Source organism: Coregonus clupeaformis, chromosome 14 (assembly GCF_020615455.1).
Source record: "Coregonus clupeaformis isolate EN_2021a chromosome 14, ASM2061545v1, whole genome shotgun sequence".
NCBI classification, from domain to species: Eukaryota; Metazoa; Chordata; class Actinopteri; order Salmoniformes; family Salmonidae; genus Coregonus; species Coregonus clupeaformis.
The window spans coordinates 47071249-47088226 of record NC_059205.1 but is presented as its reverse complement, the minus strand read 5'-3'; the positions used below and the strand labels follow the sequence as shown (position 1 = coordinate 47088226).

Sequence of the window (16978 nt, the reverse complement as noted above, 5' to 3'; positions counted from 1 at the left end):
GAGTGTGTGTGTGTGTGCGCGCATATAATTGTATCTGTTCAAGAATCTGTGTGTGAGTGTGTCTTAAAACATGTGCTATGCATCTGTGCACGTGTGTGTTTGTGAACGGTCAACGGCTTGGTTGGCTGAGTCTTCTCCATCTGCCATGAACTCATTATCGGAGTCTTATCATGCCTCTATGAGCTCCCCTCCCTCCCCTCCCCCATCATCAACCCCCACAATGCTGCGGAGTGCATCCCTGCCGCACAGCACACAACGCAGGAGTGTAGAACAACATCAATCTCATATATCATCAATCTCCAGGCACAAAAGATGAAACGTGCAACCCAACTTTCCATTGTGAGATCTTTCTTTGGCCTCAGCTAAGTTTCCATGCATCCAGTCGAGTTAAAGACACTGAAACAAAAACTACCATGTCAGGGATAGTTTCAGGCTAGGAGGCTGTATGATGAGAGCTATAGCCACAGTAAAGTGTGTTGAACATGGAGCTTAATGAGGCTAATGGACAGTTTGGTATGGTTTCTCATCAGTGTTTGAAAATATGGCAGTCATTTATCTAGGAAGTCTTTGTACTTCCTTGACGGGACCTTTGCTCTCATCTGAAGTCCTGCAAATGGGACCACTTCTTCATTAATTTGATGTTTCTGCCTCTCTGTGTTTGGCCAAGACAATAAAAACTTAAAGAAGTACAGAAAATACTGCCCTTCAGGGATTGGTGAGTCAACATGTTGAGTTAACATGGCCCGATGAAGACACTGGTATTTCGAGGTGAAAGTGGACATTCAAGTCTTTTTTTACCAACAGACAGAAAAGGAGACATTGCGGTTACTTCCAAACACGATCTGAACTTTAGTTTTACTGGAGAAAGCCCTGACCAACAGGAAAGGCAGCTAGAGCATGACTGGTGAATCATTTCAGCGGCACAGGAAGTCCGTCGTAAATCTTACTCAACAGATCTGTCAGCTGGGCTCATGGGACCTGAACCATGACACACTGATCAACACATGAGCACTCCACCACGGGCCCAACGCTCAACCCTGAGAGACCCCCAAAGGTTCAAGGTCATCCAACAACGTATCCAAGGTGGATTGTAAACTACAGTCAGGCATCAAAATGTTAGTCCAATTCATCACATTGGGAAATTAGCTGACTTTGAGGTAACCATTGTAGGGAGAGTGGACATCATTAGCAATCAGCTAATCTCAATGGAACCAATGGAGTTGAGAGGGGCCTATGGGCTCCTTGGCCTCAAAATAAGTATTACTTCAACAACAAAAACCTTGAGCAATAATTCAGAGGCAGGGAGACAAGAGGGGATGCCAAGTTTGCAAAATATTGTGAAAGCCAGCTTAGCAGCTAACCAGATGGACAGCATGCTCTGGCCATTTTATCAGCAGAACAACCATTGGAGAGATCCCATGCAGTCAAGTAGGGGAATGACCGAGAGGGTGAAATGTGTCCGCCCGGTCCTTGTTCAGGCTCCCATAGTCTCTTTCAACAGCTGCTGTGACTTACGAAGCGAACCTATGAGTCTGGTGCGTGAGGCTAATTAACAGCCTGTCCCAATTCGCTTCATTTTCTTCCCCATTGGCCTACCTAACACCTCAATGTTTGAAGGTCCGAAGGGTCTGGATAGGTATACGCAGTGTACTGGCGTAGCTTCCACCATATGGCGTCCACCTTACAGATCTGCAAACATCGGAGGGTTGGGACCATGAGGAAAGTGTACCTACAGTTCCAGCAAACAGACCAAACAAAGAGTCAATCTGGGAACAATTGGGTGACACCTTCCCTTGAGAACTCCACCTGAAGCACAGCACAGTGGCCAAACAGTGGGCTAAAACGGACATCTTCAAGAGGACATTTGACAGGAAACAACAGAGCAAAATCAATAGGGCCTGAAGAAGGCCAGAGCGGGTGACCGGGGGGCACACACCATCAACTAACAGAGGAAGAGAGTACCCGCCTGCTGCCAAAATGGAGGAACACTCAAGGCTCTTCCTTTCCAAACAAGATACTTATTTTTAAAAGTAGAATGACAGTGAAAGCATGCGCAACAACAGGTCTGAATGTAGCAGTGTAGTGGATAACAAAAGGAGAGCAAGGGATATCCTGGCACTTCGGATAAAAAGGAAATGTATCACAATTAACCAGGGTCACATTACGGCACAGTAGTTATAGAACAAGATTGAAAAATGCACCACAATAGTATTTTATAGCCCCTTTTTCATTTCAATGAAATGTCATGTTCACATGCCATCTCACATATTTTGGCAACTACAAGAGCACTAGTTTTATACTCTATGAATTTACAGTATGTCTGTGTCATATATTTTCTGTGATGGTATAGTGGCCATGATGTAACCACATACACTGAGTGTACAAAACATACAGAACACCTGCTCTTTCCATGACAGACTGACCAGGTGAATCCAGGTGAAAGCTATGATCGCTTATTGACGTCACTTGTTAAATTCACTTCAATCAGTGTAGATGAAGGGGAGGAGACAGGTTAAATAAGGATTTTTAAGCATTGAGACAATTGAGACATGGATTGTGTATGTGTGCCATTCAGAGGGTGAATGAGCAAGACACAATATTTAAGTGGCTTTGAACGGGGTATGGTAGTAGGTGCCAGGCGCACCGGTTTGTGTCAAGAACTGCAACGTTGCTGGGTTTTTCACGCTCAACAGTTTCCCATGTGTATCAAGAATGGTCCACCACCCAAAGGACATCCAGACAACTTGACACAACTGTGGGAAGCATTGGAGTCAACATGGGCCAGCATCCATGTGGAACTCAATATTAGGAAGGTGTTCCTAATGTTTGGTATACTCAGTGTATTTTTCCTGTACATAGGCCTTTGCTATTCAACAGTGGTGGTCAGTCCACATGCAGCATCCTTAAGAAAAAATATATGTCTTAAGAGTTTTCAATTTCCACCCTCTCCGAGGACCAATTGACATCTCCAGAATGCCTCGAAAACATGAGTGGTTCCTATGGTGAATCCTCCAAGTCCTAATCCATTTTCCACAGATGTTAGGTCCAAGGGAGCATGGTCTGCCTCCACATTTTAATAACCTGTTAATCCCTGGTTCTGTCTAGAGGGTTAATAATTGAGATGAAGCCAACCAGACCATAGATTAGTCATACTGCTTTAAGAAATCAATGATGTTGATGTGGCCCAGTCCTAACTGACCTAAGAATAACCACAACCACTATTTTGAATGATCGTTAATGTTGACCAAACAAAAAATAGACACCAAATAATCCCATCCCATTGCATCCTATATGCGTGCAAAGAATACCAGATCTGCGGTCTGGCTTAGAGACACGTTTGTAAAAGAGACAGCTGGATCAGGGATTCGCCGAGAACACCTCAGGTTAAGCTGGACCTGTCCTGAAGGGACCAATCAGATTAGGGCCAGAGACACCTGCTTCTTCATGTCACGCTGGTCTGGTCTGCTGTGAACTGTTTGTTTGTTCTTTTGTACCTCTAAAGAGCATGTTTCACCTTTCGTAGTTTTAGAACTGTCTTTTTTCATATTTACATTACATTTTAGTCATTTATCAGATGCTCTTATCCAGAGCGACTTAACAGTTAGTGCATTCATCTTAAGATAGCTAGTTGGGGCAACCAGTCTCAGTCATAGTAAGTACATTTTTACTCAGTAAATCAGCAAAGTCAGTGCTGGATATAATACTGAAGCAAATTAATGTGTTTTGCTAGAGGGCACAGCATCATCAGTTTGCCTCAAAGTCTGACCCCCAGGTCACTACACTTCTTAGTCAGTTTATTTTCATCAAATCTTACTACAGCCTTATTAAACATGTTAAAGTTGGCATACTTTGTATACAAATCCATATAAATATACATTTAAATATATGTATATCACTCTGATTGCATTCACATATATTGCAAGATATTCATCCAGCTCATCAGTTTACTGGCCACACCAAGTTTCACTATTACTGCAGCTTGGTGTATGGATTAGTTGCATGTCAGTTTGGTCAAACACGGGTGATAACTGTGATGTCTAGATCAGAGCAGCTCTGCAGCCCCGAGTCCACATCAAGGCTACAGAAGCCCTTGAAGAGTGACTCACACTTGCTCAAATATCATCGTATCAGCTTTCACATCACATTTAAGACGGCCAAAACTCAAGCAAAAATTGCAGTAGTATCACTTCTAGCAAGCAACACTCCATTTGAGATACTTTTGGGGAAAAGGGGAAGGGGCAGAGAAATATGAAGGTGCATCATTGTATTTTACTGTCAAAATCACAGGGGTTCCACTCCAGTGACCACACCAGGATGAAATGTCCAAACTGGACACGGAGGTACTACTTTTCAACGAGGACCATAAATGGAGGGTAGTCTAACCCTGTCGTCACACCCTCGGGGAACAGCTCTCTCTATTTATAATGGAAGTCAAAGGCTTATTGGAGACGCTCGCTGAAACTGGAGAGCAGACTAAATCTGACTTGACAGATCAATAAGAAATGAGTGTTGTTGAGTTCAGAGTAAAGTACATGATAGCATGTGCAGTGTACTTTATAAGCAAATTAATATTTAATATGTTTAAGCATTTCACTGTACTGTGACAATAAAACTTGAACTATCAACACTGTGACATGAATAAACTGCTGTATCATATATAATTTTCACAAACACTTTAAAATGTTGATGCATGTGTTGTGGATACATATGTTGTGGCCAAAATGGTTATAAATTAATATTATCTTTGATACTTATCAAGACATTTTGGAGACTTTGTGGACTACAGGAAATGGAGGGCTGAGCATGCTCCCATCCACATCGACTGAGCTGTAGTGGAGCGGGTCAAGAGCTTCAAGTTCCTCTGTGTCCACATCACTAAGGAATTATCATGGTCCACACACACCAACACAGTCATGAAGAAGGCACGACAATGCCTCTTCCCCCTTAGGAGGCTGAAAAGATTTGGCATGGGTCCTCAGATCCTCAAAAAGTTATACAGCTGCACCATTGAGAGCATCTTGACTGGCTGTATCACCGCTTGGTATGGCAACTGATCGGCATCCGACCACAAGGCGCTACAGAGGGTAGTGTGTACGGCCCAGTACATCACTGGAGCCGAGCTTCCTGCCATCCAGGACCTCTATACCAGGCAGTATCAGAGGAAGGCCCTAAGAATGGTCAAAGACTCCAGCCACTCAAGTCATAGACTGTTCTCTCTGCTTCCGCACAGCAAGCGGTACCAATGCACCATGTCTGGAACCAACAGGACCCTGAACAGCTTTTACCCCCAAGCCATAAGACTGCTAAATAGTTAATTAAATAGTTAACCAAATATCTACCCGGACTATCTGCATTGACCCTTTTTACACTAACTCTTTTGACTCATCACACACGCTGCTGCTCCCGTTTATTATCTATCCTGCTGCCTAGTCACTTTATCCCTACCTACAGTAGATGTACATATCTACCTCAATTACCTCGTACCCCTGCACATCGACACGGTACTCCGTGTATATAGCCAAGTTATCGTTACTCATTGTGTATTTATTCCTTGTGTTATTATTTTTCTATTATTTCTGTATTTCTCTCTGCATTGTTGGGAAGGGCCCGTAATTAAGCATTTCACTGTTAGTCTACACCTGTTGTTTACGAAGCATGTCAGGATGCCGCAGCTGTCACTACAGACCCTGGTTCGATTCCAGGCTGTATCACAATCCGGCCGTGATTGGGAGTCCCATAGGGCGGTGCACAATTGGCCCAGCGTCATCCGGGTTTGGCCGGGGGTAGGCCGTCATTGTAAATAAGAATTTGTTCTTAACTGACTTGCCTAGTTAAATAAAGGTTATATAAAATAAAAAATGTGACAAAATTGCATTTGATTTGGAGTGTCACCATTTCCATGCATCCATTTAAAATGTATATTTGCTGCCATCTAGTGAAATAAAGATGTGAAATCAAATAAAAGTTTATTGGTTGCGTACACAGTTTAGCAAGTGTTATAGCGGGTGGAGCGAAATGCTTATGTTACTAGCTCCTTACAATGCAGGAAAATGTCAAACAATTAAAATGTAAGGGGAAAAAATACAAATAAGACAAGAAATCAAGAACGGTGGGACAAATCTGATTACAGTTTTTTTTTATCACTTTGGGACTATTTCCACAAGTATGTGCTAAAATTTCACAACTCTTAGTACAAAACTCAAAACAGATCATCGAAAAGGCTGTTTTTTCAAAACTTTAAGCACATTTTCAATTGACTAAGTACAACACACAAAATCACACAGTAACTTTTCCACCAAACCTAATCAGGGTTTCATCTAGAAATACCTTTCATATAAAGTAATTGCCTTTTACAATGCAATGCAAACAATAATTTTCATATGATTCTCTTCTCATTTGTTTAAATAAGTTTGACCATCACTTAATCCAACTGCGCTTAAATGGTTAATCACTTAACCGTTTAGTAAAACTATAGATTTTAAACTGCTTTGTCTACTATATATGGATTTTGAGAACTACAGAAATAAAATGTGTGTTTGTAAAGTATAAACATCTAAATTACATGTATGATACATGATAACCATACACAATGAATACTCCTTATTGCTAATTGATTTCACATAGTGGTAACCACAATTGGTCCCCATATAAAAGGGGGTGGGGGGGTGAACAGGAGCAGGATAGACAGCAAGGGAAATGAAGAAAAAAAAAAAGAGCTTGTGGACAAGGGGCCCGTCAAAGACGTGAACATCAGAGGGAGGCAGACGGCAGGGAACTGTTGTGCCTAATGAAGTCCGGGCCATTGTCGTTGACCATGTGGTAAACAGAGGCCTTACCAAGGCAGAGGCTGCCACATTAGTTCACCCCAATCTGAAAAGATCAACTGTCAATTCGATCATGAGAACACTTTGCCAAGAAAACCGGTAAGTCTGCAGGATATGCACTATGATTTACCATTACTTTTACAGTAAATGACATATTGTAATGCATGTAAATTCACAAAACATGTTAAAGTATTATTTCTTACAATATGATATTTTGACAGTATACTGTTCTTCCCTCAGAATTGACAGAAGACCTCGTGGTGGTGGCCATGTGCTGACCGACCAGCAGGAGTGGGCAGTGGTGGAAATGGTGAGGGCCAGGAATGACATACGGCTGTCCGAAATATAGCAGGCCATTGAGGAGAACGAACACACCTTTGCCAATGTGGCATCCATCAGCCTTCCAACAATCACCTGCCTTTTGAAGAGGCACCAAGTATCTATGGAACACATTTACCTGATGCCTTTAGAGAGAAACAACGACTGGGTAAAACAACTGCTGGCTGAGTATGTTCAGGTACTGCACTATATACTGTATTACTGTTACTATTTGATGCACATGCTACTTCACAATATCATATTGGAACTATACTGTAAAGAACTAACCAAAATATATTTTTTTGAGGGTGATGGTGCTTGATGCTGCTGTGAACCATCACAAGCATATCTGATGAAGCAGGCCAGTCAGTGAACGTGGGGGAAACATCTCCATGCGTGCAGCTCTCTGAAGATGGTGTGACTAGAACGAGCTGCAAAAAACACTCAAACAGTTTTATCTTCATCACTTCATTCAAAGACTCAATCATGGACACTCTTACTGACAGTTGTGGTTGCTTCACGTGATGTTTTGTTTGGTGTCTCTACCTTCTTGCCCTTTGTGATGTTGTCTGTGCCCAACAATGTTTGTACCATGTTTTGTGCTGCTACCATGCTGTGTTATGTGTTGCTGCCATGCTATGTTGTCTTAGGTCTCTCTTTATGTAGTGTTGTGGTGTCTCTTGTCGTGCTGTGTGTTTTGTCCTATATTTTTAATCCCAGCCCCCATCCCCGCAGGAGGCCATTACTTGGATCCTACAAAGCTGCACACCTCATTGTTTCTCAATGAAATTGAACAGGCCTGTCAAGGTGAAAGGGGTAATTTAATTAGTTTTATTTAATTTCTTACATTTGATTAGACACTGCAATTATATCTGAAAAATAAAATGTTTTTTGGCATGAATGATTGTAGAGGATGTCTTTGTTCACACCTTTTGATTACACATTGGATAGATATGGAAATGATAGATTTTCGGTAAATTGTTGGGTAATGTAAGTGTATGAGAACTGTAACTTGCAGCATATTACTTTCAGCACTTCTAAGGGTGATTTGAAATGCATATCTTGCATTGTTTGCTATTTGGATTAACTGGTAGTTAAAATGACTCAATTGAAAAGATATCATGTTGTGTTTTGGTGATTAAACCAATGTTCTCATTACATTTCACAAACTTATATTTTGAATCAATGGTTGTGGTGAGATGTTTACAATCCAAATGAATGCACAATGACATGTTTTGAATGAAAGACAGGCTCTGTTACAAGTGTGACCAGTTTCGAGTTTTGTACTAAGAGTTGTGAAAGTGTACCACAAACTTCTGAAAATGGTACCAAAGAACAAAACCAAATAGCACTGTTGCAGTAATCAAATGCACTGTAAGTATGAACACCGTGAGAATTTACAAGATCAAATAAGAATTATGTACAGCTGTAGATATATTACAGTATACTATGTTAAGAAACCAGTAAATGAGGTTTGTATAAACCGTAACTAAAATAGAACGTACAGTAGTAGAAATATGACCTACATCGGGGATACAGTATTTAGTTTGAAACGGGACGTGAGCAGTGGTTCAATGTCTCTAACATGGGACAGCGTTGGCTGTGTGTATGAGGGGTGTGTGTGATTACCAGGTGATGCACACTCACACAAAAGCAGACGGCTAGCGATGGCTGTTCAACAGTCTGATGGCCTGGTAATATACGTTGTTTTTTTTTGAATCGCAGGTCTTAGCTCTGATGCACCTGTAATTAGAATGAAATATATTTTGAAACAATGCTATATATTTTTGAAACATATTTTAAGACTATGTGCAATACAGTTGTGTTGAATTTTGAATAAAACATATTTCTGAGGCAAGTTCACATAAATCGAGTATCAGGTGCAGCCTGCCTTGAGAACCGCGTTAGGTCGCTATGTACCTTTGCTTTGACATGGTGGATCCGTCAAAAGACAGGTAAATAACGACCATTAGCGGCTGTCCAGGCTGATGTGCACCATCTCCCAAGACAAAAATGTATTATATTGTCATGCCACCAAAGCAGTACATAAATCACATTACACAAAGTAAAAAGTAACCTGCTGCAGCCCCCGTTCCCTGCATAACCGACGGAGGTCAGCAAACCGTTTGTTCACAGTTTAGCTGAGGAACGCCAAAACTCCGTTCTCGCGCGACAAGTTCTCAATACTCAACTCCGCTTCAATATACGGAGTTGAGCGTTCCTCAGCTAACACAACTTCAAACTTCGTTCGCTGTGTAGGAACTAAAGTGGAACTATCTCCGGAACTAAAGTATTCCGTTTTTGTTCGCAGATCGGTTACAGTTCATAACCGGACCAAACAGTTTAGAAGCCACAGGACGTTTTTAAAGCATTATTTTGTTTTAGTTTAATTTAGTAGCTAGCTAGCTAGCTAGTTGTTTAGTTCTTAACAACTCACTGAAATAGCACACTTCGTTGGTAAGAGGCACAATTGATATTTTTTATGATAAGAATAACATATATTTAGGCAACAAACTTGAGACTGATTTAGCAGAGTTGGGTAAATTAATCTAGCTAGCCAGCCTATCAAGCTGTGTTTAGCTATAGCTACGTATCTGTCAAAATGGTCATTGAGTGAAGAGTATTAATGGACAGATCATACCTCATCAATTTGTGGATAAAATATACATATATAAGTTATATTCTGATATGCAGGAAGAAAGCTATTTAGTACAGCATATAGTTTAAAAAATCCAGTTAGCTAGCTAACGTAGTGAATGACTTACACATACACAATATCATATTATTGTATAGCACTGACATATGCTAATAGACGGCAGGTAGCTTAGTGGTTAAGAGCGTTGTGCCAGTAACCGAAAGGTCGCTGGTTCTAATCCCCGAGCCGACTAGGTGAAAAATCTGTCGATGTGCCCTTGAGCAAGGCACTTAACCCTAATTGCTCCTGTAAGTCGCTCTGGATAAGAGCGTCTGCTAAATGACTAAAAATGTAAAAATATACACAATATCATATTATTGTATTGCTATGCAATCTTTTCAGTGTCACATGCTAACAGGTGTTATTCACAGGTCTTCTACCCTAGAGAAATCCTGATTGCCAAGCCATGATTCAGGTAGAGGCAGGAGTCTACATCGGGGCAGCATCTGACCTCAAAGATGCCCAAGACCTGACCAATGCTGGCATCACCCACATTCTCACAGTGGACTCCGAGCAGCCAGCTTCACCTGATGGGTCATTTAGGATGAAGTATGTCTATTCTCTGGACGAGTCCTCCACAGACCTACTCAGCCACTTCGACGACTGCATACGCTTCATATGCGAGGCGTCAAAATCTGTCCTTGTGCATTGGTGAGTGAGGCCTATCTAATCCTGAGCAATTTAATGCATATCATGATGATAGCCTCACATGCATTTGACATGCAATGCTGTGTTTGTGTTTTAGCCACGTAGGGCAAAGTCGGAGTGCGGCGGTGGTCACTGCTTACTTGATGAAATGTCATAAAATGAACTTGATGGATGCATACGCCAAACTCCAGCAACTTAAACCTGATGTAAAGTAAGCAAAAAAGCTGTGATTTTATTGTACCATTCAATAGCAGGGTCTGCTTTGTTCAAGTTTATTATGGACACTTTGTTACTCAAAGGAAGTACTGTTGTCTTGGTCAACTGTAAAACATATTTAATTCATGTTTAGGATGAATGAGGGGTTTATGGACCAGTTAGCACTATATGAGTCATTGGGTTGTGAAGTAGATGTCACCAGCCCCCAGTACAAGCAGTACAGACTCCAGAAACTCACAGAGAAATACCCAGGTATGTCCTGATTTTTTTCTCACCTCTTCATCATTTCTGTAATTTACATTTAGCATATTTTTCACCTAGTCGGCTCAGGGATTCGAACCAGCGACCTTTCGGTTACTGGCCCAACGCTCTTAACCACTAGGCTAACCTTTATTTTTCTTCATCTTCCTGTTCCATGACTACTGTAGTTTATTTGACTGTACCAGGGGACATTACTCTTGTTAACCTAATTGAAACGTTCATCCAGCTCTGTTTTGCAGAGATCCTCTCTTAAGACTGTTGTTTATCCTTGACGCAGAGTTTCAGAATGTCCCAAAGGAGTTGTTTGCAGTGGACCCTTCCCTAAGCACCTGTTCTGAAGTGGTATACAGGTGTAAAAAGTGTCGGTAAGGGAACTGAATGAATGAATGAAGAATACACACACCCTACTGTTTCAGATGCTGAACAGAGACTGAAGTGAGAGTGAAAAATAAAGGCTGTCAGCAAGCAACACAAATGTTCTTCATGTTCACCCTTTGGTGTTACCCCCTCTGTCTTCCTCTCTAGACGGACGCTGTTCCGCGCTTCCAGTATCCTCAGTCACACTATTGGCAATGGGCCGACTGCGTTTGCCTATAAGAAGATGAGTAACCTACCGAGTGGGGACCAGACCCAGTGTACCTCCTACTTCACTGAGCCTGTCCAGTGGATGGAACATGCCTTGTTAGGGGTGATGGATGGACAGGTAAAAATGACAATTCGCTTTTAGATGGAATAGTCATACTTTGTTAATGCTGGCATGGAATATTCAGACATTTTGTTCAGTTTAAGTCAGTTTCAGTCATTGTTCAGTGTAAAATTTGTTTTTTCCAGCTCTTGTGCCCAAAGTGTAGCTCCAAGCTGGGCTCGTTCAGCTGGTGTGGGGAGCAGTGTTCCTGTGGTCGATGGGTGACTCCAGCCTTCCAGATGCATAAAAACAGAGTGGATGAAATCAAACACATCAGTATAGCCACACTCAAATCATGAAAATGTAAAAATGATTCATATCTGTAATAAATGTAACAGAATAGCTGTCTCCATCTTTCCCTGTCTGCTGTTGATGGTTCATAGATTATGTAGGTTACCTAGACTATTTCTACTACTTGCATATTAATTAAATGAGTAGCCTGAGGGCAATTCCACGGTAACGGTGACACTGAGACTCAGATTTGTCACTTGTATGACAAACAAAAACCAATGATTGCAAAGTTAAACAAACCATAGACCTCTTTGCACGAGGACTACTTTTCATTTCCACTGAACATTTTACAAAAACACATTTACTTGAAGAACAGTTCAGATGCAAAGTTTGGTAACAGAATGACGGTTTGTGCCATCATTCTGTTACCAAACTTTGCATCTTCAAGTAAATGTGTTTTTGTAAAATTTTCTGGGGAAATTGTTGAAAGTAGTCCTTTCACATGGAGTTGTATGGTTTATTTAACTATGCAATCATTGGTTTTTGTTCAACATACATTTAAAGTGAGAAATCTGAGTCTCAGTGTTACTGTGGAATTGCCCCTAACAAGATGGTATTTTTATTTTTCTATATTACATGCAATTGAAGCAGATTGCACAAACTTGATGAGAAATGGATATCTCTCTTTCAGAATATCTGTCTCTATATTTCTCTCGGTCTTACCAGTATTTCTACTACTCACATTATTCAATGGAATGATTATTATTAGCATTTTCTGCCCCACATATCATAATGCATTGGCATTTTGAAGAAGCAAATCTCCAGACATGTAGATGTTTTCCTCAATGTGCGGCTACTAGTTCAAATAACCTTTATGACGAGCAGGCGAGACCGACTGGGAACTGTCATGTTTTGTAATTGTCCCATCGCGGGTTCTGTACTAATAGCAGGACGTGTATTTATTTACATATGGTGTTTATAGTGGAGAGTTGACGACAAACTAGGAAATGTGAACACTCTTTGTTGTGACTCTTGACAATTTCTAACATTAGAAATGGCAGAGTTACGGTTGGATTTAGACAGTCATCTACAATATGGCCGATTTTGCTGATATTTGCATTAATCATGATGGCGAATGGGGTAAGTGCGATTCTTATTACAAAATAATAGCTGTGTTGTAAACACAACGTGCAACTTCATTGACTGTAAGGAAATAATGACACTCAGTGAATATACTCTACATTATTGAATATAACAACAGTTTTAATGCTCAAGCGCAGCAGTACTTGTTTTGACTGTGTCAATAAGCAACTTTCCCCCTTACTGTATATTTTTATGAATTGAAGCTACTTTGGAAACTCACTGATCTCTTGCAACAATTTTACATGCATAATGTATTAGAATATATACTTTGGATTATTTCACTGATCTCTTCCTGCTTGCAACATTGTTACAGACATCAACCTGTTTAAAGAACTTGAAAACCTAAGTGATGCAGAAGAACTGCTTGAAGAATTTGAGTTCACACCACATGATGAAACAACACTGCAACAAGAGGTATTACAACTTATTTCCCGTCTATGTAATGCTATGTGTTATTATCCTACTAGCCTAGATCAAAAATTATTGGAAGTAGTAGCTGCCTAATCTACAATCAGTCTTAGTGACTGAAAGTGACAGCTAACAGACTGCATGTTTCTCAGGTGAATGACATAAATCTGTTACAATGGAGATCCTTTGCCAGTGGAGATACTGACTATTGCTGCACAGGTAAAGATCACCAGGATTGCATCACTTTAACTATAACAGCCATGTCACAACATTGAGTTGTTGGCCCCATGCCAAGGCAAAGTAGGCTAAGTGTAGCCAACCATCAGAAACCGTCTTCCTGGTAATAGATTACAATCTCATACAGGAAACACCCACACTGTAAAGGGGATAATCGTTGATAATATATAAAAAAAAACATCTATCCGGTTTATAATAAGAATTCAGGGAGAACACCTCCAGAGCCGAAGCAAAGAAAATGTCTAACGGGCCTTCTCTGAGAAGGCCATTATATATTAATCACACAGCACCAAATGTTCTGTAAACACCAGCCTGAGAGGCTTGTAGGAAGCCACAACATAGGCTGTTACAGAATCACACAGTGTCACAGATGCAGGTAACTGCATAAATAAATGAAACACCTGAGTAAATGAGGGATACAAAGTATATTGAAAGCAGGTGCTTCCACACAGGTGTGGTTCCTTAGTTAATTAAGCAATTAACATCCCATCATGCATAAACATGCCCAGTTGCCCATTATTTTGTCTTTAAAGTGTGTGTGTCTGTCTCAGTCACCAGAGCTCAACCCAACTGAACACTTATGGGAGATTCTGGAGCGGTGCCTGAGACAGGATTTCCCACCACCAACAACAAAACACCAAATTATGGAATTTCTCGTGAAAGAATGGCGTCACATCCCTCCAGTAGAGTTCCAGACACTTGTAGAATCTATGCCAAGGCACATTGAAGCTGTTCTGGTGGCTTGTGGTGACCCAACGCCCTATTAAGACACCTTTATGTTACCTGTACATTATGAGTGTGTCCTCAAATCCAGTCTGCCGTCAAACTTTAACCATAACATTCAAGACTGGCAGACATTTAATACTGGCAGTTAAACAGGTCAAAGGTAAGAACATCAGTACTTACAACAGATAATTATAGAAAACTACTTTAAATAAATATGATACTTAGACATACATTTTAAAATAACAGTTAACCCTGTGTTGTTCACTGAGCAGTATCACACATCGGCAACCTTTTTGTGGGTTTAGCTGGGGTCAAAAGTTCAGCCAAGTTGACCTCTGCCAAGCCTATTTGCAGATGCACGTTGATGAAATGTCAAAGGAGCTGCTGACCGTCGTGACACACAATGGGCTCTCCAGGTACTGTCGTCTACCGTTTGGAATCACAAGTGCACCAGCGCTGTTCCAGAGGGCGATGGATCAGATCTTGAGTGGATTGCCAGGAACGCATACTGGGATTCCCTCACTTGCTGCAAGCAGAATGCAACGGTGGGCTTTGTTGTTGTCAGCACACACCTATGACATCAAGTACCGCAAGTCAGAACTGCACTACAACGCAAATTGACTTTCCAGGTTACCACTACCTGTGGTCAAGCCAGAGTCATGCCAAGTGGACATCTTCTACTTCAGACAAGTGGAAAACGCACTTCAACATAAGTGTGGAGAAACACCAGAAACGATCCGGTGTTATCTGAAGTGATGGACATTATCATCAAAGGTAAAGTCGCAGGAGATGCTACGGAACTGAAACCTTACCTTTCCAGGAGAACTGAGCTGTCAGTACAGTCTGGTTATCTGCGAAAACATGATCCTCACGTCAGAAGGTTTGCGAGTTACCTCAACTTGCACCTCTTCGTGGTCGTGGATGCTCAGAGCAAGTGGCCAGAGGTTTCCATCATGAGATCTACTAGTGCAGAGAAGACCATCGAGAAGCTTGGAGAAGTGTTTAGACGGTTCGGATCGCCACTCCAACTCGTTAGCGACAACGGACCGCAGCTACTGTCCCAAGAAATGGCCACGTTCCAAGAGGTGAATGGCGAACTCATCAGGTCCGCACCATATCATCCATCAACCAACGGGCTGACAGAGAGGTTCGTACAGACCATGAAACATGCCTTAAAAGCGTCTCAAGGTCAAGGGATACTGCACCAATGCTTGAACAGCTTCCTGCTATCCTACAGGAACACACTGCACGCAAGTCTTTGCCTGCATTGCTACTCATGAGCTTCGACCTAAAACCTCAGAACGCAAAGGAGACAGTACGACGTAAACAGGAGAGTCCAGTCAAACGTTGTGAACTGAGAGGAAATGACAGAGCCTCAGCCTGGAGAAACTGTCTTAGCTAGGAACTACCTCAACGGACCAAAGTGGGTTATTGCTACAGTCATTGCTCAGACTGGTCCTGTGTCCTACACTGTCCAGACTGCAGAGGACGTCGTCTGTAAAAGGCACACAGATCAGTTACTGTTGAGTAAAGCAACACCGACAGAACCACCAGTCAGTCGTGAGTGGTCCAGAACTCTGACTGGGTGACACCCTGACCCAGTAGTCGTCACCTAGGGGCTCACAGTCATCTTCTCAGGACTGTTGTTCATAATGGGGACAATTTATGTAGGGGGAGGAGATGTGGTGTATTGGGGTTGTGGCGCAGAGCATCATGGGGGTGTTAAGAACAGCACGTTCTAGATAAATGGTTGAACTGATTCCTGTCTCCCGTCTCATCATTATTGAATTGTTATAAAGATGTGGTTATGAAACCCACGAGACATAACAGTTATGTACTGTTTCCCTTCCCCCAAGGGAATGCGTCTGTCTGCGTCTACCCGCACATACTGTGCCATCAAGTTTATTACATATCAATTCATATTAACAGTAAATCATATACAGGAAAATAATTTATCAAATTGGGGGAATTGATCCGCGGGCCTACAAAAGGGCCCATCCCTGCCCTAGTCAGGAGACATTAGGTGGCTGTCTTGGGCGTGGGAAGGCTGCACCTGTGAGGCCCCCAAACTGTGTTGTGTAAGGTCAATCACACAGGAAGTGAAAGAGGATCGGTAATGTGATGCCCCTGCTTGTCAATTGAATTGAGTTCCAATTGTTTCGTTGGCAGATGTAGGAATGCCTGGTTCCTCCCTATCACCAGGATCTGCAGTTAGTGATACCTCCTCACTGTCACCACTATCCCTGAAAGTAAGATTCCAATTCACTCAACACTCTCCCCCTATGTGTAAATAGTAGGCTAAGTACTGACTGCTCTCACAAACTTCTCTCTTGTGCATGCATATGCGTACCAGCAGGAATATGCTGTGTCTATGCAACCTTTACTGACTATGGTGTCTCCTGAAAAGAAAATACACAAGCGAGTGAGCCCATCTCCCAGAGGTAAAACGTCTCTTTGATGTCACAATATGGTGGATATCTTCAAAAAAGTATTGAAAGTGTCTGTTTAGAATAGATGTATCATAGTTCACCCCTGTATTAACCACACTCTTACTTATTCTCTTCCGTTTTTCCCACCAGCCAAGCG

General features: G+C 41.7%; 1 protein-coding gene and 1 long non-coding RNA gene across 4 annotated transcripts; one reads left to right on the top strand and one right to left on the bottom strand.

Moving 5' to 3' along the window:
• Positions 1–5981: 5981 nt before the first annotated feature.
• Positions 5982–9329, bottom strand: LOC121580808. 2 transcript variants are annotated; one of them, XR_006003140.1, is made up of 5 exons: positions 9220–9329; positions 8790–8885; positions 7431–7573; positions 7028–7264; positions 5982–6870 (listed from the first exon to the last, which is right to left on the bottom strand). It is a non-coding gene; the product is annotated as an uncharacterized LOC121580808 (long non-coding RNA). The 2 variants fall into 2 exon arrangements; XR_006003139.1 differs by having other exon boundaries at positions 5982–7264; positions 9220–9328.
• A 144-nt stretch (positions 9330–9473) lies between these two features.
• On the top strand, positions 9474–11995 carry dusp12 (dual specificity phosphatase 12). Of its 2 annotated transcripts, none has more exons than XM_041895857.2 (7): positions 9474–9599; positions 10209–10488; positions 10583–10696; positions 10835–10953; positions 11240–11327; positions 11488–11665; positions 11794–11995. In XM_041895857.2, exons 2-7 carry the CDS (start codon positions 10244–10246, stop codon positions 11944–11946), a joined length of 897 nt encoding a protein of 298 aa, XP_041751791.1. In that variant the 5' UTR covers positions 9474–9599; positions 10209–10243; the 3' UTR covers positions 11947–11995. The 2 variants fall into 2 exon arrangements, with proteins under 2 accessions (XP_041751791.1, XP_041751792.1); XM_041895858.2 differs by having other exon boundaries at positions 10196–10488.
• Positions 11996–16978: the final 4983 nt, after the last annotated feature.